A 22,761-nucleotide genomic window follows, 5' to 3' on the forward strand; every position below is an offset into this window, starting at 1 on the left:
TTATGCCCGAGGCTTTTCTGGCGGTGTTGGAGCATTTCTGGCGGTGTTGGAGCACAAGAAGCTATTTGCTAGACATCTTCGTCGTTAAAAATAACAATAGGGAGACAGGAAGCTGGCTGCGCGACACATCATACTAAGATGAGCTTGACTAATGGAGGCATTACGAAGAAGCTGAATAACGTATATTCACTTAAAAAAAAAAAAGTCACGACTCCTTTTTTCCGAGTCCTGGCTAGGCATGCATATGACTCCTTTTAAAGAAACGCGTGAAGTCTCTTTGGAGATTGATTGCACTCTCTTCGAAGAGTCGTGAGACACCCAAAAGTGAGTCAAAGCGTCTTTTCGAAGAGAGTCATACGCGTGGCAATTGACGGGTCCCCCGAAACGAGAAACCAATACTCTTCTTTTCTTTTTCCTCGAAGTGTATAAAGACGCAGCAACTACTACGAAGCTGCAGCATTATGCCTGCATTGCAACGCACGCTATATACAACAGCATCGTCAGCGGTGATGTAAGCCGCTTCCTTGCACTCGTTCTTAGCCTGTGTAATGTATGCACCAGCCGCGATGAAGACGCCGAGAGAAGCCTATACCGCATGTGCTAGAGACCGAGACAAATTAGGCATTCACAGCAGACAGCAAGCAAGAGCTCAGCGGCCACGCGAATCCCCGATGGTATTGGCCTATTCACAGGAGGATACAAACAAGTTGGAAGTGAGAACACTGCTGTGTTTGCGGACAGAACCGTATACCGCGCGCGCAGAGGCTCAATGCATGTAGACTCAAGAGAGACAGCATATAGGCTCATTTGGCGCCCGCCGGATGCGCATAAGGTCTGACAAAAATCACCCATCCAGAACATTAAACCATATGGAAGAAGACTTCAGCGGCTGTGCGTGCCAAACCACGACATGATGAGACACACCGTATCGGGGAGAGTATAGGTATTAAATTTCGACTCCCTGGGTTTTTAAATGTTTACCTAAATAAAAAAAGTAAGTAAATCGGCGTTCTCGCATTTCGTATCCGTCTAAATGCGGCCGTGGTGATCGCGGGAACCGAACTCTGTGGCTGTCACTCCAGTCTCCAACGCAGGTGTCCCCCACAACGGGAATTGTACCGACTTTGCGACAGCGTTCCGTTACTACCTGTCCCGTATTTGAAAGCCACACGGTCAGTAGATCTTGTCTTTATTTTATTTATTGATTTATCTACAACAATAACGTTGTGGCAGACCAGAGAAAAAGAAAGCTGATCGATCAGCTTGAGGGTGAATTCGTGGTAACGAACAGAAAAAAGAAACACACATATTGCACGTGGCTATCATCCATGCAAGAAAAGAAAAAACGTGCTTGCATAAACATTATAAATAAACATTAAAACACATTTCCCGTGAGAGACAACGAAAACGAAAAACAAATAGACGGAAATGTTTGGAGGCAAGTTCATGGCAGGGATATTGTGGTGAAAAGTCTACGTTATTCTTTAAAGTGATGTTTCTGGAATGGTAAACAGCTCCTTTTTACCAAATCTATTAAGCAAAGCTGGTAGCATGAGCCGAAGCATTTGTTTACCATAGTTAGTGTAACATTTTTTAATTTGCCATTATTATGGTTCACTTGCGTAGCCTGTAACTTTGCTTGAGTGGCCTGTAATACTACTAGCATTTATAGAGTACTGTTTTTTTTTTTCATTACGCTAAATTTGCACCGACGACATAGGTTACAGTTGAAAATAGACTTTACCGGGACGACGTTGTGTCTTATAAAGAGGTCACCTGTGTGTGAGAAATTCGAAACCTTAAGAGGTATGATCCCCTGACCCCCCCCCCCCCCCCCCTTTTTCGATAAAGTCTTCTGCACCCAACGTAGTCGTATGCTGCCTCCGGGATCGGAGGCAATAGTAAACTGTTTTGCAGTACATCACGTGGTCTTGCGGTGCCTCCAGTATCGGGACACACCTGACCCAGCGCTGACGTGATATCCCATTATTTCACGTCATTATGACGTAGTAAACTTTGGCGACCTGGGACGTCATGTGTTCACGTCATAAATGTTTTTTTTTTTGCACCATGCACTTGTGGAACTTCAGAAGGTGTTGCATCAGTTATGCTGACGCCGCTAAGCCAACGGTAGCTTTCTGCGTTTAACAATAAGGCATAGAAAAGGCATCGCTTCAAAAGGAATCAAGTAATAAGTTCTCGTTAACAAAACTGGAACGCGGAACGCGGTTATCAAGAGGTGCATCTGGCGACGCCGAGAAAAATAATTCCCATCGTTGCAGGTACGTCTTGTTTTTTTTTTTTTTCGAAAATGCACAAACGGAACAAGCTCATGAACAGGCACAGTTGACACGCGCTTCTAAACCGCGCATGCGCAAAGGCGGCCGAGCTGCACGCGCCGGGCAGGAACGTGGCCGTGCCATGCGAACCGTCACAGGTGCACACACCTGTGCGGCCTCGCACGCAACGCGGCTTGCGTTTGCGCCGGCGGCGCTGAAGGGAGCCGGCGCGTGCTGAAGGCAGCGCGCGCCACACGGCCTTGCTGATCGACCAGCAGATGCGCACACGACCGCCCGACAGCGTCCTTCTCTTGTATTAGTGTTTGATGGCCGGTCGAATTTTAGCGGCAGCTCGGACAACAGTCCCCACTTGTCGCGCATCAGATTGGCTTGCGGATCAACGTCCTGACATGAGGGCAAAAAAAAAAAAAAAATTGGCCCCATATCTGCATGTTACACTGCAAATGTCGTCGAAAGACGATAGTCTTGCGTCTGGAGAGAGAAAACAGAACGTTTATTTGATGTTCTGCGCAAGAAAATCTGTGAACGGTATTCTGGAGGCGCTGCGTTACAGTGCCTCGAGCGTGCAGCGGAGGCGAACGAGCGCATCGAGTCACGTCACACGCGAGACATGAGCAATACTTAGCTGTTATCTTGGGAAGCGGGCGGCGGGCACGGCCGTCTCGGAGGTGATAAGATGTAGAACGCAAGGCGACGGGTAGGTGCCGTCACCGCGTCCTCTTAGCAAACCGTTGGAGACACTTGCCTTTTTGAGCATCGTGTTGCACTGTCAGCGCAGCGTGATAAACGATACGGCCGTTAGAGTTACTTATGTGTACTTATGTGTGTTACTTATAAGGCCACACATAGAAAATATCGACGTGTTATGGTGCCTCAGATATGCGCAATAATTGCTTTCGAATTGACAATCACACAAGTATGAACGCTGAAGCTTGAGCAATAATACTGCGGATGATGTCCGCTGTTTGGGGTGTTGCTTAGGGTACCTAATAAAACTGGTTGTCGGGCTAGTTGGTTATTTGTTATATTGTAAGAATTTAGCGCAACTTTGACTCTCGCAAACACTCACACAAGCACTCACACATCCACCGTTAGGGCGGACAAACAGACAATAGTACAGACAGACAGACCAAAATTTTTGCGTCGAAGGTCCCCAAGAAAGACTATCGTCTTTAAAAATGTAGCAATAGGGCACACAGTACTATGCGCATTTGCCTACGACGACTGGAAGGCGAATAATAAAAAAGCTCGGCTAGTTAGACACGACGTGCAAACACGGACACTGGGACCCAAGAAAAATGTATTCTTAAAGACGCACTGTCCTTAAGAATAAGTCGAAGCCGAATCTTTTCCTTCCAAGTCGATTGTATTCACCCTTTTCCCCCTTACGCTAACCCAAACGTGGCTTCGCTTTGCACTGCCTCCGCTGTCAGAGGAAATAGAGGCTTACCTCATTGCTTTTCGTAGTGCCTCCGCCTCCACGATCGGCCGCTGACCAAGCGACGACGTCGTATGACGTCATCTCATGACGTCATTATTACGACACAAAAATAGGGCAGTCAGTGACGACACCAAGTGGTGATGACGTAGCTTTTTTTTAACACAAGTCATGCGACGCCGACGCAGCCGACGGTCGCTTTTCACGATTCATGGGGGCATCTGAGGCTTAAATGATTGATTGATTGATTGATATGTAGGGTTTAACGTCCCAAAACCAACATATGATTATGAGAGACGCCGTAGTGGAGGGCTCCGGAAATTTCGACCACCTGGGGTTCTTTAACGTGCACCAAAATCTGAGCACACGGGCCTACAACATTTCCGCCTCCATCGGAAATGCAGCCGCCGCAGCCGCGATTCGAACCCGCGACCTGCGGGTCATCTGAGGCTTAAGAAGAACATTTCTGGGGGCTCTTGGTTCACGGCTTTTTGACGAAAAAAAAAACGTATAGCGCGAAACACATAGAAACAGTCTCTCCACGGCGCATCCTACGTAAGGTTCTGTCTTCTTCCGGCTTAAAAGAGGTCTCATTCCAGGCACCTCGCATATAAGTCACTTAAATGGAACTCCGGCGTTTTTTTCGATATTCACCGATTTCAATAAAACTTTCAACATGTGTTCGCATTAGTACCATGGTTATACGTGCCAAATTATAAAACCATAAGTCAATTAGTTTTTTTTAGAAAATGAATTTTAAAAGTGGTAGGTGATTCTGGAATCGTACTTGTAAATGCGGGCCACAGTGTGTATATAACGTCAGGGCCTACTCTTTCAAAAAAAAAAAAAAAAAAAAACCACCTTTCCCCGCAGACGGATGCAGCACACGCTTTCTCCTACGAGGTGACGAAAACGCGAGCATAGTTCAGTTTTGTCAGCTCCATATAGCGTGTTAGTAGTCGTTGACGTCGGGTCTTACAATAGTGAGCAACGAGGAAATCGATTCGTGGCACTCCACATGCTTCAGGCGCCGGAGGGTCGAAATCGATGCTTCCGCGCTCAGATAGTAGCTGCAATCATCCCTGAACTTGTCACCGGTAAGTTCAGACGAGCGGCGCACCTTGATTCCGCGTCGACGACATCGCCAACTGGCTTTTCGCGCGTCAGAAGACCGAGGCACGTCAGCTATGTTTACACCCTGGCCAGCCGTCGCTAACGCCCCTATACCTTCGGAAAAGTACAGCATTCTTTTGCTCTGCGCCGCTTCCTCCTCTCACCGGCTCGAAAGCAGACTGCAAACTCGTGGCACGTTACAGGGGGCGCCACTGTCGCAAGCGAAAGGGAAAAAAAAAAAAAAGAAAGCAACGCACCGGATAGGAGGCGGCGAGGGGGAGAGCAGATGGCAGTACTTTTACGAAGTATACGGGCTTTAGCCGTGGACGGATGAAGCGGATCTCGTGACGTCATCAGATACCCAGCATGGACGACAGAAGCACTCCCTGTTTCGGTTTCTGTTTTGACTCGTCATTTTTTGCTTAATTAAAATTATTGAGTGCCTGGCCAAAATGACCCACGCTAGCTTTTTCAGGATTGCCAATACCATTAGAAAACAGCATTATCTCAGTATGGATGAAAATGCACCGGTGTCCTCCCCCCCACCTTCAAGGTTTTGATTGATATGTGGGGTTTAACGTCCCAAAACCACGATATGATTATGAGAGACGCCGTAGTGGAGGGCTCCGGAAATTTCGACCACCTGGGGTTCTTCAACGTGCACCCAAATCTGAGCACACGGGCCTACAACATTTCCGCCTCCATCGGAAATGCAGCCGCTGCAGCCGGGATACGAACCCGCGACTTGCGGGTCAGCAGCCGAGTACCTTAGCCACTAGACCAACGCGGCGGGGGCCACCTTCAAGGGCAATGCCGTCATTCTACCGAGCGGAGGCAAGCACTCACCACGTATTCGATGGCGCCTGACGGCGGCTGGGTGGGTGTCCTGCTCAGCTGCTTCCTGCCGGCGTCGGACGATGTGGTGGTGGGCGGCGCAGACTGAGGCGCCGGCGGCAGCGGAGGCATCGCGCGGCCACCGGGTGACGTGGCTGCCGTCCGGCGACCAGCCGCCGAAGAAGGACCCCCATGGAAGGAAGCAGAATGGTGGTGGTGCGTCGCTGCAGCCGCGGCCAGCGGTCCCAGGAGCGGCTCGAGCGGACCCCCGGAGGACCGGCCCCCGGCGTCCTCCTTCTTGCTCGTGTCCAGCACAAGCTCCAAGGGGTTCACGTAGCCGTGGCTGCAGTCCACAGACTGGGTCTTGTTGCTGCGCAGGAGAAGAGTGGGGCGCCAGTCAGAAACAATCGTTGATACCGCGTGCACAGTACGCAAATGCACACCGGGGGAAAAAAATAACAAGACTCACAGAGCCCTTTCTGCATTTATGCTTCACTTAAAGGTGTACTGACACGATTCTGAGACATCGCGAAAGGGACATTTTAGGGGCGAAGCTTTTTATGGTGTGGGTCATTCTCTCAGAGTAGTAGTATGTCGTAGCAGTAGCCACTTCCACGGCCGGGCTAGACTGCACCTGTGCGCTCACGTGCAGTCTAGCCCGGCCGTGCCACATCTAGTTATTTTTCAGAATAACTCACTAGATGACGTTGGCGGTTTGATTGATGACTGAATGATATGTGGGGTTTAACGTTCCAAAACCACCACATGACAGACGCCGTAGTAGAGGGCTCCGGAAATTTCGACCACTTGGCTTTCTTTATTGTGCACCCAAATTTGAGCACACGAACCTACAGCATTTTCGCTTCCATCTAAAATGCAGCCGCCACAGCCGGGATTCGATCCCGCGACCTGCGGGTCAGCAGCCGAGTACCTTAGTCACTAGACCATCGCGGCGGGGCGATGGCGTTAATGTTTTCGTGTAGCTGACGAGATAAGGCGGCGCTAATATAGTAATGAATTCATCGTATATCCACGGAGAGAATGATGAATGGGGTGAAGCGTACGTACGTCTGTCTGTCTGTCTGTCCGTCCGTCCGTCCGTCTGTCTCTCTGTACGAAACATAGACGGACGGACGCTCCACCCCACTCATCATCATTCACTCCGTGGATATGCTGTGAATTTTTTTTTTGTTTCCTTGGTATGCCGTGTTAACGCTCTCCACACATCAGAATGAGCCAATACGAATAAAATAGTTTCATTGACATTAAAATTTTCGTCACTGAGCATCAGCAAACCAGCCACACCGCAACAGACATTATCCCAACCAGCCAACACAGTTCCACTGAGATTGCGGTATTAAAAATATATGCGATGCATTCCCAGGCACCACAATATACTCTTTTGGTTTCTCAAAACCAGCGTTTTTTGTTTAGAGCAACAACCCTAAAACATTCAAAATTCGTGCGAGTACTCCTTCACGTCGGCTCCATCGTACATGCGAGAGCCAGCGAAATATGTTTAATACGTCATACAATCTCGTTCTTTGAATGCATTTAAGCCTTCGATTGTGCTTCCCTACCCTATAGGAAATTCTTTATAGAACAAACGATCCCCAGTAGCGTGATATGCCGAAATAGTCTTCATTTCGTGTTTATATAACTACGCCGTTGGCTACTTCCATTCGGCCTAATCAATACCACCGTCTTTCCGTCTCTTTAACAATACGCCTACCATCGCTCGTTGTTGTTAGCAGTCCTTAGTGTTCCAAACTTCTTCGTGAACTTTCTTTTCGGTGTCTATACGTATATAGAGAAGCGAGTGTGAATGATCATTTCACGCAAGTTCACATCGTGTCCCTCATCGCCGAACTTCGCGGCCTCTGAAATCGGCCGGCTAGCACTGCCATCAAGACGGCGAGACTGAAGTCACTAGGCTTAAGTTTCTCTGATGAAGTTATATAGATATATAGAACAGATACAACACGTTTAAGACGCTGTATTGCACATTACTCGTAAGCGTCCCTAGAGCCACTGTACGTGTATGTTCCCCCGTGCGGAGTATATACATTTACTCTACAAGTGCCTCCAGCGTACAGCGTCGCAACAAGACGTCCGATCGCTTTAAGACTTCGTTTAACGGCTTTCGGAGCGACACCATTTACGAGCGGGGATACGTCAGACGCCCCTGTATGTGCACCCTCCTTGGAGCCGTGATAAAGAAGGACAGCTGAACAGCTCACGCAGTTTCGCAGACCACCGCGTGAGCAACAAGTGAAACGAATAACGACTGATTAGTGCTGGGGCCGAGAGACTTCCCGTTCACTGCTTAGGCTCTGTCCCTATTGCAGCAGAGTATGACGATAGTTATGGCGCGATAACAAAACGACGACACAGAGACAAGAAGGACACGAAAGACTCTGTGTCGTCGTTTTGTTCTCGCGCTATAACTATCGTCCTGCCATACCAACTAGCCCAAGCTGCCACACTTCTAAGTTGCAGCAGCGTGTCATTGAGAAACACACAGCGTCGGTTCTGAATGAGTCAGTCTCTTATCTCTTGCCGCCACAGAGAAAGGGCGATAGCTATCTATATGAAGGAAAACACGGCGCACGGTTAGCGAGAGCCAGAAGAACCGAGTGGATTATTTCGCAGGCGTTGCGCCATAGAAACACGCCGTTCGAGAGCGTTGTGCCGAGCAGTATGGGACTGTGAGTGGTTCTTAAGATAGAGAAAGGAAGAGAAAAGTGAGCCCCGTTATTGTCTGCTTCAGTGAGCGACACCGTCACAGGGCTCACAAGGGATGGGGTGAGGAGGGATAAAAAGGGTAGAAGTAAAGGTATAGGAAAGAGGAAGAAGAAGCAACAACAAACTGAGGGGATAGGAGAGACAGGAAAGATGGAAGAACGGTCACTGGAGTGCGAGGACGGGGTACACTTGCGAGAGATGTTGTCGGCGTCTGTAGATGGCGTAGAGCAGGTCCAGTAAGTCAGAGCTTCATTGTCGTCGAAGTCCGTCGGCGGCAGGAGGTGACGTAGGGCGAGCCCAGTCGGCCAGAGCTACGGTGACGCCGAAGGTCGCAAGCGCGCGGGCGCACAACCGGTCGGCACGAAATCCAGCGAGCGACTCCGCAGTATGGGACTAGTCAAACTGTATGCACTGGAGCGAAGGGTCCGACACATTCATCAGGTTTATACTCTTCCTCAGCGTTGTTCGGTCATATCTGCCCTTTGCGTCAAATGCGACAAGTTACCATCGTCTTACATATAGATGACCCGATGGAACAGGCGCAACATCGCATCACTCGTTTTCGCCGAGGATGTTGTCTTGACGAAACGAAATGCCATGGCACGATACTGCCGTGCCTTCCGTTTTCCGGCCTTTCGTCTCGCTTTGTTTCGCCCGGGACAAATTCGCCCGGTGATGGCTCTATCGCGTTTTCACACTTCCAAGAGTTTCACTATACTGAATACTTCACAACACAAAATGTGTGGATCATCGAGTAGTTTTTCAGTTGCGTGCGGGCAGCCATGATATTTACGGTATAGCACTAACGAAAGCAAATCCATTACTTCGCACTCCTACGCGCATACGGGTCCATAGGCGTCGGCTGGATTTGATCTTCGGAGGGGGGAGCGCAAACTTGTGCTTCATCGCGACGAGGGGAGTGGGAGGGCGTTGGTGTAACTTGGGTGCTGCAAGTGCTGGTTGTCTTGAGAGGGGGGAGGGGAGGAGGTGCCTCCTTGGCCCCCCCCCCCCCCATTTCCAACGGCTTACTTGCCCATGCAAAAGACAAGTCATTCGCGATTCACACGGCAAATCACTCTCTATACCCGCAACATTCAGGCCCGCCGATATGCAAAATCGACGTCATGAAGTTCAACGACTGTTGTGGTTTAACGCCCCAAAACCACCGTAGGATTATGGGAGACGCCGTATATAGTGGTGGCGGGCTCCGGAAATTTCGACCACCTAGGGTTTTTTAACGAGCACCTCCTCTATTATAGAGGAGGCGCTGTTTAAGCAGACGGGCCTCAAGCATTTTACGCCTCTATCAAAAATGCGGTCACCGCGGCCGGGATTCGAACCTGCGACCTGGGGTCAGCGGTGCGTCAAAAAGTTTACGGACCACGATAGGTCTGAGAACGTCCCCCCGCATTTGTAAGTGCTGTGTTTGGTCGAACTGCTGACATGTTAAGAGCCCGTTTGAGAACAAGACCGTAAGGTCAATCCAAGGCTGTCGGCCGAATCGGCGGACATGTTCAGATTTTTTCTCGCGTATCGCGTGGTCCCTAAACCTTTGACGCTGAGTGTATACATGCATCACCTTTTCGCACAACGCACGCCAGAAAAGCCGCACAAATTATAACTATACATGCTAGGGACCATGAGCACAAACATCTCCAACGGCTATGCGAGTTGGTGCTACCAGAGCTGCAGCATGAAATGGATGCTCTGAAAGCGTGTCCCTCCGTGCATACTGCATAAGCGGTTAGCCCGCAAGGAAGCAGCGGCGTAACCCCATCTCTCCCCCCCCTTCCCCTCCCCCCCCCAAAAAAAGAACGTTGACGCGCAGACAGTTTCGTAAGAAACTGTCTGCGCGTCAACGTTTCTTTCTTAGTTCTTTTCTTTTCTTAGTTCTTGACACGTGTTTGTTTCCGGTTGAGGGCGCGTGCATATTTTGTTACATCACGTTGTTGATGATGACAGGGGAAGCCGGGAATGACGTACATGCGTGCGATTAAGCGCTTGTCTGTGTCCTCTCTGAGTGTGTGTGTATTTTTGCGCTTGTCTCATCATGAACCTTTACCAACACGCCCAACTGACAGTCATTCTAAATGTAAAGAATACTCTAAGGGTGAATGAATTGACGACACGGGACAAACACAGCCTAAAATAAAAGAGCGGGGATGGAAATGAATAGACAAGGCGTACTTATAGTTACACCACGCAGAACACGCGCGTGTACACGCCCACACACACACGCTCCCGCGCACAGCCGAGCGGGGCGGGCACACGCACGGTTCACCACATACACGCGCCAGCGAGCGCCGACGCAATAGCGGCACGCTCGCCGAGCTCGGTGCAAGCAACACAATAGCGAGCGCTTAATGGTCCGAGATAATTGCGAGCGCACACTCTCGAAACCCGCGAATACACGCAAGCCCGTGAATGCGAGGCTTCGAGAGCAAACCGCGGGCCAGAGGTTATGGTTTGTCACGGTGTAGTATACGTGTACACTCGGCCAACACGGAGAAGCAAAACGAACTCGACACGAGCACGGAACGCCTATATACGTAGCGGTCGGCGCAACTAGCGATGCAGTTGGTGCAACTACGTTGCATAAAACCAGAATGTGCATCTATGCAAGTATGCCATCGATGTTGTTGAATAAATGTAGCATAGCCATGCATTGCTGAGCGTTTCGACAAGGAGACTTGCGAGCTCCTTAATTTTAAATGATTCCTTACACCCCGTATTCTAGAACGTCCCTTCACTCAAAGCTTCACCTTCACTTGAGAAAGCCGATTGGAGCGCCGTCTCTAGGCGCGGCAAGTCACTGCATATCAGCGATAATATGCTGCGATTCTTGAGTAGCGCAGCGTCATTTTTGAGCCGAGCTGTGGCGCAGTGCTCAACTCTGCCGAGTGAAGGGTGAAAGTCGAGTCGAGGAGCGTTTGTGAATACGGAGGTAAGTCGCACGATGCCGCGCTTCGGCGCCATCCACATCCCCACTGCGCATGCTCGCACGCTCGCATTGTACACGCGTCTCGTGTCGGGCCAGGAAGACACCCGCAAAACTGTAGCTCCCCTCCCCCTCTCTCGCCTCGCAAGGCCGACGCAGGCAGCGCCTTCTAGGGGAAAAAAAAGCGACTGATTTCGCTGCACAATCGTTCACTGGCCACCCCGCATATTCGTAATGTTCATAGACTGTCGCGCCGCCTAGTGAAATGCAGGAGCGTCCTCTCAAAGATGATCAGTATAGGCAGACGCTCCCAATGCTCCTTTGTTCGGCAGTGCTAGCCGCAGTGTTGACGCGTCTGCAAGAAACGAACACAAACCACTTTTCATGTTTCGTGCATCAGTGAAATTTTTCGAAATGCTGACGTTGCGAAAAGCATACGCGTGTAGATATCCTCGTTCCGGTCCCGCTGATGGAACCTGCAGCATCCGAGTGCAAGGAATATCGCACTGTTTGTGTGATCATGGCTGGGACAAAAGCGCTACTTAATGGGAAGTTGAATGCTTGTGTTCCGTTGAAGAAGCAGCTGCATGATGGTTACAGTGCAAGTAATGACGACGGCGCAATATGTTTGCAAACCACCGCTACGTGGAAAATTCGTTCTTGTGCAGCCACGACGGCGCGCTACTCGCTATATGCCCTACTATACTGCGGCAGATTCACCAATCAGGCTCGGCACAAATTATCTCGGAGTGCCGTTCAGTTCATACGTGATATCTACTTTGCGCAGTTTTCTCGAACACGCACAGGATTAAGCAAAGCATCGTTGATACACGGTCGATCAGCTGACACCAACACCCTTTGCACTGCGGCAAGAAATGAGGTAACAAACATTCAGCAGTTCCTATCAGTTGCGAAAGTACTTTGCCCCGATATACATTCATTTGACGATCAAGAGTTCATCCGGTGAGAGCGGCACGGGGAGTACGTTCGTGCTTCCCATCTTTTCTTATGCGAGTTCACGGGTCGATCATTTTTCCGCAGCCATCTTGGATTGCACGGCGCGCCACCTATAGGCCGTGGGCATCGCGAATATGTAAGCACTGGATCACGCGTTCGCAAAACAGTCAAGAACGTCTTTGCTCTTGCTTGACGTTGAAGGCAACGATTCTCTTTCATTCAATAAATAATAATAATTAAGACGAAATAACAATTAAGCATTCCCAAACCATACCCAATCACGGAACATTTACGGGATACCCCCACCACAACTCTACGACGCATTTATACTCGAGTTCTCCCCGTGAGAAGATGGGGGCGGCAATTTTTCGGCATTACGTATTTCACCACATTTAATACAGTTGTTAGCTAAAGCTATTAACTCAGCTGCGTGGTAGTTGTCGGAGCTATTAACGTGCCTAAATGTTCGCTACCTTACAGTTTTCCTGCTTTTTGCGTAAAGTAGCGAGCATTTGTACACCCGCGTCAAGAACATTAATTAAACCGATATCAAACGCTAGGACCTTCAGCATTGCTCAGATTTGGGTGCACGTTAAAGAACCCCAGGTGGTCGAAATTTCCGGAGCCCTCCACTACGGCGTTTCTCATAATCATATGGTGGTTTTGGGACGTTAAAACCCACAAATCAATCAATCAATCAATCAAATCAGGACCTTCAGCATGCCTAAAGCGCGGCATCACCTGCAAACACAGACAGTCGCGAGCATAGTATTTCCAGGAATGCAAGCGCCGACAAACAAGTTTTATCGTGGCGCACGTAACGCGCATAGTGCATACGCTATAGCACATATACATCACGACATTTGTAACGCAGAAACAACGCCGCCCTAAAAACGTCAGACACGCACGTGCGGGGAACACAGCACGCATCGTATTTTGGAGTTTCACTCGTATACATAACACTTGTTTGATTACAGACGCGGAGCGCGCGTGTCCAAGCCACCGCGGCAAGCGAAGGCGCACTGTCGATCGCCGTTACAATTCTTCATGCCTGGATTCGTTTTTTTTTTTTGTCCTTTCTTCGATCGCACGTGGCACCAACAACGACGAATTGCAAACTCCGGAAGGCGTCGGGATGTTCGTTCCGCCACCTAGCGGCTCAATCGGGCACCGCGGGCGCGCCTCGGCTGAGACTCCATACACTGCCTTATTATTTGTCGAAATAAGAACAGACACAGCAAGCAAGCCAAGGACCAACAGCCTGTACAGCACGAAGAGAACGGAATGTTCGGGAGTGAATACACATGTTCTTGCACAGAAGCGGTCGGAATATATGGAAGCAGGGGCGGCGATCGATAGAACGTTCGTTTCTTCAAGCAGCCCGGTCTGCGGATCGTTTTTCATACAGCCCAGCCAAAAAAAGAAAAAAAAAAAGACACCGAAACTTATTTTTCTCAGCCGTCAGTGACTTGAAGTTGCTTCTAAAACTTTTTTTTTTCGCGACTTGTAAGCTATATATTCACCGTGCAACCACGATTTGCCGCCGAGGCACGTGTATACAAGTCGAGCTGCAGCAAAGTCAGAAGGCGGCGTAACGCGAGAAAGCCATAAGCGCGAGCGGGTTGAATTAAGACTCCCGTGACTCAACCAAAACGCACATTTAGTTACACAGCTCAGTTTATATGTATACAGTAAGCACAGAAGCGCCAGCAGCGCTGGTACTTCGCGGGTAAACACAGTACGTGCTATTCCCTACTTTTTTTTTCCCCTCTGCCGGAGCAACACCCTCATTCTAATGCACCAACAAAAAGTTCCAGCAGCTAATGGTACAATTAATGTACAAATCAATGTTTGTATCCATACCGACCGTCCACATTCGTTATTCGTCGACTTGCATCGCGCAACTTTCAAAAACGGTTCTGTGAGCACCGTCTAGAGAGACACGTCGGAATAAGTATATGCCACAAACTGTAGAAACGCAGAAAGCCGCAGTTATAACAACGGGACGCTGCATGACAGCTGTGACTGCATGCATGCATGCCGCATGTGTGCGACAGAAAACCGTATGGTTATGGAACTTACTCAGCACAGATGCGCAGAATGGCGCATCTGCATTTACAGTACACATGAAACACCACTGTCGCGTGGATAAGTACGAAGCGTAATTGAGAAACAGTGGTGCGATTTTAAGCGTAATGCAAAAATTAGTAACTAGTTTCACAGAACATGAGTGGAGTATATGTATACGAGTTATGTGTATGTATCTATATGTCTGTCCATGCGCAAACATGCGAGCAGAAAACTGCTCTTGCGCCCAAATGTGAAAATATAACTGTCCGCATGTGCCACTCCAGAAAATACCACTGATTATAGCAATACACAAGTGCGGACGCCACGCCATGTATGTGTATGTATGTATGTATGTATGTATGTATGTATGTATGTATGTATGTATGTATGTATGTATGTATGTATGCATGTATGTATGTATGCTTGTATGTATGCATGTATGTATGTATGCATGCATCCATGCATCCATGCATGTATGTATGTATGTATGCGTGTGTGTGTGTGTATGTATGTATGTATGCGTGTGTGTGTGTATGTATGTATGTATGTATGCGTGTGTGTGTGTGTGCGCGCGCACGCGCGTGCGAGCTGTTACACGGCATTCATGTATATCTTCCGTAAGACATCAGGGTGCCGCCATATCGGGCTGATATTTTCTTGTTTTTTTTTTTTTTGTATATCCAGATGTGAATGAATAAGGGGCAATGAAGCATCGTATGCACCAACCAAACCGTTTTTGATGGGCTTGCATCTGCAGTAACACTGCTTAGCTAACACTGCTTAAATACTAAACACAAAGGTTAACATCCCAATACGGCGGTGCGCAAAGCCATCCATAAAATGACCAATATAGCACCGAAAACACCATAACACAATTTACTACAGTCGACTAGCAATGTATATTACGCCTTGTCACCCATGTATACACGCATACACTAAAAAAAATAAAGGCACCGTGACATAGCACGTTTGTTATTCGTAAGCATGCACTGCCTGAACAAGAGAGAGGGGAGACCGCAAAGACGAGCTATGGAGGCGCATTGCAGGTGGGTAACTTGCGGTGCTTTTCTGCGCTTGCATTATAAAGGCTCATTCACACCTTCATGCGCCAGCACCGGTCACAGAAGTATTCGCGACCGGCAGCTGAAAATCGACTGCACACGACTGTCCATATTACAGTATGCATGACTGTTAAGGATGAATGCTGAAGCCTGCGCAGTCTCAAACTGCTTATTACCGGTATACAATACGCCGGAGCAGGCTAGAACGTGCCGGCAGGAGCGTATACCGTTCTAACGATCGTAACAAGGGTGTTGACCTCTCCACACGGGCCTGAAGCGTTTGCGCCTCCATCGCGAATGTGACCACCACCGGTCGAAATCGAGCCAGTGTCGTTCGGGTCGCCTAAACAATCCAGCGTCGAAACAGCGCGACCAGACGTGGGCGAGGACGATCCGAATAGACATGACGAGCGCTGATGTCCTGTGCGTTCACGCCTTCCTCGTCTACGTCTTTTCGGGCTGCTTCGACGGTGCATTTGTACCAACTACAGCCCGAATTCCTATGATGTCTGTCCAATACATTTCACCGGAACAACCTATAGGCACACGACGGACAAGTCAACGGGAAGCTTCGTGATGCGAGCCATACGTGCGGTTTATACCTGGGGCGGCCGATTACCTGTTCGTTCGACGTATCGACTTGAGCCTGGACCGCGATCGACGCCACGTTGAGGCGAGAAGCACGAGGACACGGCGGGTGGCGGAGCGCCACAGGCTGCGCGGCGACGGCGAAGCCATTCGAACCCGCAACGCCGTGGGGCGCGGTGGGAGTCGGCTACGGGGCTAGACGCCAGCACGGACGAAGAAGCTCCAAACTACGACGACGACAACAGACACACCGCTAGCACTGCGTACGCCACACCTCGAACGCCGACGGGCTTCCCGTTGAACTCGGTCAACATCGACGACAACGGGGCGAGTTTTGCGGAGGAATCGCTCGCGCACGCTCAATTCACCGGGCACACGAAAGGCGGCGCACCCTATGGACAAATATACAGCGACTACAAAGCGGGAAGATTTAATGGCGATATTTAAAAAAAAAAAAGAAAATGATAGAATATAGAGGAGGAGAGTGGGGGCAAAGAAAACGACTGTAAAATGAATGAAGGGCACGGAATGACCAGTCGAGCTACCCGTGAAGAACGACAGGCATAATTACCAAAACTGAAAACGCCGGCTGTCGATCGAAGCAGGCGCATGTTGGGATATACAACTGCGAGCATGCGCTGAATGCGTCGCAGTGCCACAGCTGCGCCACGTGGCGTCAGTTATAGGCGATACCGTAACAAGCTGGGCTGATGGACAAACAATAATAATAAGTATCAAGCGCTAGCTTCCTGTGCTCGTCTGTGTCATGATGACGTCAGACGTAACCGCGGAAAACGCGCAGGTCTTTCTGATACGTAGGAATTATCTTTCTGCAACGAATGTCAAATTGATTGAGTGATTGATTCATTGATTGATTCGGGGAAAGTTCGGTATTCATTTTTTTTTGCAATTTGTCAATTTGGCTAGTGCAGTATGTAGCTCAGACAAAAGTTCAACCGGAATTCACGGCCTTTTCTAATGAGTTTTGTTTATTGACTGGTACATATGAACGCAGCAGAGGTTAAACACAACCCAAACAAGCACATTCACAGCGGCTACGCACTCGTTATCAATAAGCCCAGACGCTGACATGCATGGACTACAACAGCGGCATATACGGTATATCTCGCAACGCAAGAGCACAAATGTCGAGCCACTTGACGATGCTGATTTCTAAACAGTCATGATTGCATTGCGCTTTATGTAAGATGACAAGGATGTAGTTTATAGCTGTGAGTGTTTAACGTCCCAAAACCACCACGTAATCGTGAGGAACGCCGTATATAGTAAAGGGCTCCGGAAATATCGGCCATTTGGCTCTTTAACGTGCACCTAAGTCTAAGCACACGTATCTCGGGCATCTTCGCCTCCATGGAAAATGCGGCCGGCATTTCGATCCCGCAACTTGCCGGTCAGCAGCCGAGTACCTCGGCCAATAGACCACGTGGTGGGTTAAGATAACAGGAATGGAAGAGCCAGACAAACAACGACAAAACAATTGCACCACGCGTGTTTATTTCTTGTCAGTTTTTTTCGCTGTCCCGCCTGTGCTGTACTGAGCGCAATGTCATCATTAACAGATTATACTTTTTTATTTCGTTTGTGGGCGTTTTTTTTTAAATCACACTATTCCCAACTTTCATTTCAAGAGGCGCAACCAATGGAACACACGCTGTGTCGGCCCTCTTTTTGGGCACGACACGTTACAGCTTGCCAGACGAACAGCGACAATCCACCCCTTGTCAAATAACTTCCGAGAAACATTCGCAAACCTCAAAATATATGCGTCTGCTTCCTCGAACCGTGCACGCGTTCAACACAGACCTCATACTCGTCACATTCGTTGGCCGTTCGTGGGATACGAGGGAACAGTGCAGCTCCGAATGTGCGGCAGCTGCAGCAATGCTCCGCTCCCATCTATTTGCCGCCCAGCTGGCGCGCACAGTGCGAGACGCATTCCAATGCGTTGCGTAGGTGCTCCGTTTAAGCTGCAGCTGTGACAAAGGCCCGATAGATCCCGTTCCGTTAGCCATCAGTTTATGACAATTATTTGGCGCAGCATTGTACTATATAAGGCAAGGTGTGGTATCGTGCTATAGCTGGTATTCCATAACGTCTTTAAAACTTCGGAGCAGAAAGTACACAGCACACAAAGGAACGTCCTCATCGTTTCTTTGTCAGCTGTGCACTTTTCACACTGAAGTGCTAACATTATTTACTATATATGTTCGTTTCACAGTTTCGTAGCCTACATGTCACCAATGATGTCAGATTACATGCATGGTGCTTATATATCATCAAATATAATGAATAACATCTTTTTTTCATAAATTGGCATTTTTATTCGAGCAGACTGTTGTGTCTGAATTCTAAATTGGTTAAATCAAATAAAAACAAGGACCACACACGGAAAAAAGGCGGACGAAGCGCTTATCTGCCATCTTCCTTTCCACAGTCCATGTTCAGTGCATATTACATATCTTTATTACTATTATAATTATTGGAGATAAAAATAACGTCGTTTCGCAAGTCGTTTTATGGAATCCAGTTTGACAAGCATATAACCGTCCAGGTCTACCAACAGTGCGGCGATTCTCATTGAAAAAAAAAGAAAAGTCACAATTTCGCAGCAAGGCCGACACAACGATTACGATAGCAACCAAATTCAATGAGATACGAAGAAAGGCAAAACAGCTCACCCATTTGGCAAACGCGGCCATCGCAGCGAGCAAAGTATGTATATATATATATATATATATATATATATATATATATATATATATATATATATATACAAGGAGCATGACGCCAACGGCAAAAACCCACTTAGAGTGCCCATACAATTGATTAATTGATATGTGGGGTTCAACGTCCCTAAACCACCGTATGAGAGACGCCGTAGTGGAGGTCTCCGGAAATTTCGACCCCCTGGGGTTCTCTTTAACGTGCACCCGAATCGGAGCACACGGGCCTACAACATTCCCGCCTCCATCGGAAATGCAGCCGCCGCAGCCGGGATTCGACCCCGCGACCTGCGGGTCAGCAGCCGAGTACCTCAGCCACTAGACCGCCCCGGCGGGGCATCCATATAATTGATACCGCAATAAAGATCTCATAATACAGTAAACGAACCAAATTATTCTGTCAAGCGATCACACTAAGCCATGCATGCCCATAACCGAATCTAAACTGAACTGAAGCCGAAAAATTAGTGCATGCCTAAGCACACAGACTGAACAAAGCACATTACGCAGCGCCCGTTTTCTAGCACGCACGCGAAATCCCGGCATATTTACACTAGATAGTCGCGCAGGTACCAAGCAAGGCCTCCATTTCATCGCAAACATTTTCCCGGCGAAAACAATGCTCTCGCGAGCGGGGCAAATATACGAATCGTGGATTAAAAAAAAAAAAACGAGACGTCAGCCATGTCCGTGCAACAGCCGGCTGGAAGAACCGCTTTGGGGCGGTGAGCAGCGATGGTCTCTTGTTTGCTCTCCAGTCGCACTCAACATAAGTAGCCGTCCTTCGGTAGGGCATGTACTCGATTGAACAAATGATATCACCTTCCAGATGATCCATGAGTGACTTGCTACGCATGAATAAGCGCCAGTAAAGCAAAAGAAAAAGATGAATGAAAATATAAACGCGAGTTGTTTAGACGGTCAGTAGTAGTTTACGTACTCGCCATCTCACGCTTCATACCAATATACACTCACTCACGACGACAGAACCGGAAGGCGATAACGAGCTTGATTCGCCGGGAAAGTTCTCGTCCTGATGACGTCACGCAGCTTCTACAGACACGTCAGGAGACGCTACGTACAGCTGCTTCGATAAGAAATAAGCGACGGGACATGCGGTTGCGCCACCCAGTGGTGACCGCTTGTGACCGGCAGCTACGAATTTCGAGGGTGTGAAGGAGCATCGAGGAGAAAAAATGGCAGCATATCCACGGAGTGAATGATGGATAGTGGGGCGATGCATTCGTCCGTCCATTCGTTCTTGCTTCCGTCCATTTATGCGTGAGCCTGAGTGGCCGCCCGTGCGTCCATCCGCCCGTCCGTGCGTGCGTCTGTTTGTGCGTCCGCACGTTCATCTGTGCGTCCGTCCCTGCTTTCGTCCATGCAACCACTCCTGCGTCCGTCCATGCGTCCATCCGTCTGTGCAGCCATCCGTGCGTCCGTCCATGTATCTGTCTGTGTGTCCGTTCGTCCATCTAGTCAACACTCCAACTACCACCATCTCGCATCTTTTCATCATATATTCCGTATATAGAAGCACCACCATCCAGCGGACATTCCAAGGACTGAACGAGAGGAGGCACACGCACACTTTCTTACGGCTTGCGCTTCGTGTCTACTTCCCACCTTTAACCACCTCGAGTTAATTCATGGTATATACTAGTTCATTGTATTCATGGCACTGCGGCTCAACGCTCGCTAAACCTTTCTAAAACTGAGGAGGTTACACCTAGCGAGTATAACGTAGCAAGCTTTTTTTTTTGTTAGATAGTGCTCAATGTACATGCCAATGGCTGCTAATGTGGATCCCAGCGTGCGCGTTAACTAAAAGCCGAATGCTCCTGTATCTCATTTCCCCTTAGCAGCCCTTGGCATGTACATTGAGCACTATCTTTTATTGTTCAAGAACGCACAGAAGAAATCTCTCACCGGCGCCACCTTGGGGGTCAAAATGTTATACTTGTCACACACTACAACGGCTACGAGGGACGAACGGGTGCCGCTATAAGGAGCTTCGCCCCTAAAACCATTGCTTAAACAGAGGAATTTGGAGCACGCAGGCTCCCGGGCTCCCGCACGACCACGCCGCGCTCAAGCGTTCATTTGGTGGCGCTCCGTGACTCTATAGGGAGGCACGACGTCGATACAGCTTCCGCGCGACGTGCGTTATCCAGCAGCTGTGACGGCGACGACACCCACGAGGCGGCAGAGGGGCAGCGAGAAATGTGACGACGAAGAGAGAGCGACAATACGGGCTCTTACGCGGCCCTTGATTTTCGGAGGTCAACGCCTCCTTTACGAAGGTACAAGGACTTGAAAAAAAAAACGGTCTGTCACATTCTGACTGGACAAGCTGGCTGTATGAAGCGTATACTTGCCACACTTACGGGCATCAATTCGGGCTTTCGTTTCCGAGTTCGCGCTCGGACAGCTCACGGTGCTCTGGCGACGCGAAACTTAATAAATCGAGAGGTTCAAAGTACACACAGAAAGAAAGAAAGGAAGAAAGAAAGAAAGAAGGGAAGAAAAAAAGAAAGAAAGAAAGAAATAAAGGTACCAAGAGAAATTATTTGCTCACTCGAAAAAAAAAACTAATTCAAGTAATCATTCAAATAACCATTCACAAACCACTACTCGACGGACTACCCAAACCTGCTCGATGTAAGTAGGACCTTATGATGAGCTAGTTGAAATTCATATTGACCGCAAAGTTACAAGAGTGCAAGTCACAATACGTTGGCACTGACGCAAAGCTCGACAGCTACCACATGGAAATGTGAGCGAGCAATAGAGTAAACAGAGGACCGGGAAAGCGCTCGACTGGCGGCAGAAATCCGCACGAGTTGTCGTTGGGGTCGGCGGTGCGAGACGCTTCCGTCCAAGGGAAACGCTAAAGAACAGTGTCGACTCGATACGAAGCTACCAGGGGCAGCGTACCTCCCTACTTTGATGCAACAGGGCGGACACACGATGTGGCCGTCGCGAGTCCCAACGCAACGAACGTTGACGGGACAACTCGAACTAACCGCAAGCTCGCTTTTCTGCACACCGTTAAGTAGTGCGGGGAAGCCAGCTGATGAGGTTTATGATATTTTATGATGTTTATTACGGCGAAGTAAACCTTATATGGCTGATCAAACACGAAAAGTGAATGCTGCCGGCGTCGACACAAGTGTTGCAAACAATCATTTTCATCACGTCATAACGTCGTCGCATGACGTCATTATGGCGTCTCTTTGTGACGCCATTGTATGTAATTGTTGATAGATCAGTGAGCCGATCTAGGAGGCAGTGAAAACCACGTTGGTTATGCAGAAAGCTTCCCGGAGAAAAAAAAAAAGAGCGGGGGGGGGGGTGGCGGGAGAGATCAACGCAATCGACTGAGAAGCTAAAAGCAGATTGCTTTCGAGTTCAATAAAAATTCATTCGGGTCTAGTTGTAACATATCGCGTTATGCGTTAGGGAGCGTATGACTTTTACATCACAACACAATTAATCGACAGCAAGACAGCATATCTAGGTTGTATGCAGAATCATACAAAAACATAACGATAATGCGCTTATACTACGCGGGCATGTATTAACCCTCTAGGAAGGTTGCAATCCTGAGCTTCTATCACGCTGCAGCCTAATCGCATGTTGAGCAATGAAAAAATAGCATTCACTAATTAATGCAACATATAAGATTACGTTTCAACCTTTAGGTCGAGTATAATAGGACTTTCTCCCAAAAAAAATGAAAAAATAGAATGGCGCATGTCACGTTCATAACCAGGACGAACTGCTCATTGCAACATGGCCAATGTGTAGCATAGTTCTTTTTTAACGCTCTTCGACGGTGCTCTAAATTACTTCCAACACATATCGATCCCCTCCAACGCGTAACTCAACCTTATATCGCATCGATCGTAGCGTTCATCTGCCCGAAAACACGAATCGCCGAGTGCGCATGAAAGCGCGAGGGAGGTCATGG

At 48.8% G+C, this 22,761-nt stretch overlaps 1 protein-coding gene across 5 annotated transcripts in view; it reads right to left on the reverse strand.

The window, feature by feature from the left end:
* The window catches only part of LOC119170503 (nuclear receptor coactivator 7-like), a 178,464-nt gene that overhangs the window by 50,535 nt on the left and 105,168 nt on the right, over positions 1-22,761 (reverse strand). For 3 of the 5 annotated variants that reach the window (XM_037421692.2, XM_075887224.1, XM_075887225.1), the window contains exon 2: positions 5,698-6,055. In XM_037421692.2, the coding sequence (XP_037277589.2) occupies positions 5,698-6,055 (358 nt within the window). Of the gene's footprint in view, positions 1-5,697; positions 6,056-16,075; positions 16,211-22,761 lie in introns of those variants that run through there. The other 2 variants (XM_075887222.1, XM_075887223.1) reach the window with 2 other exon arrangements.

Source organism: Rhipicephalus microplus, chromosome 2, assembly GCF_043290135.1.
Source record: "Rhipicephalus microplus isolate Deutch F79 chromosome 2, USDA_Rmic, whole genome shotgun sequence".
NCBI lineage: Eukaryota > Metazoa > Arthropoda > Arachnida > Ixodida > Ixodidae > Rhipicephalus > Rhipicephalus microplus.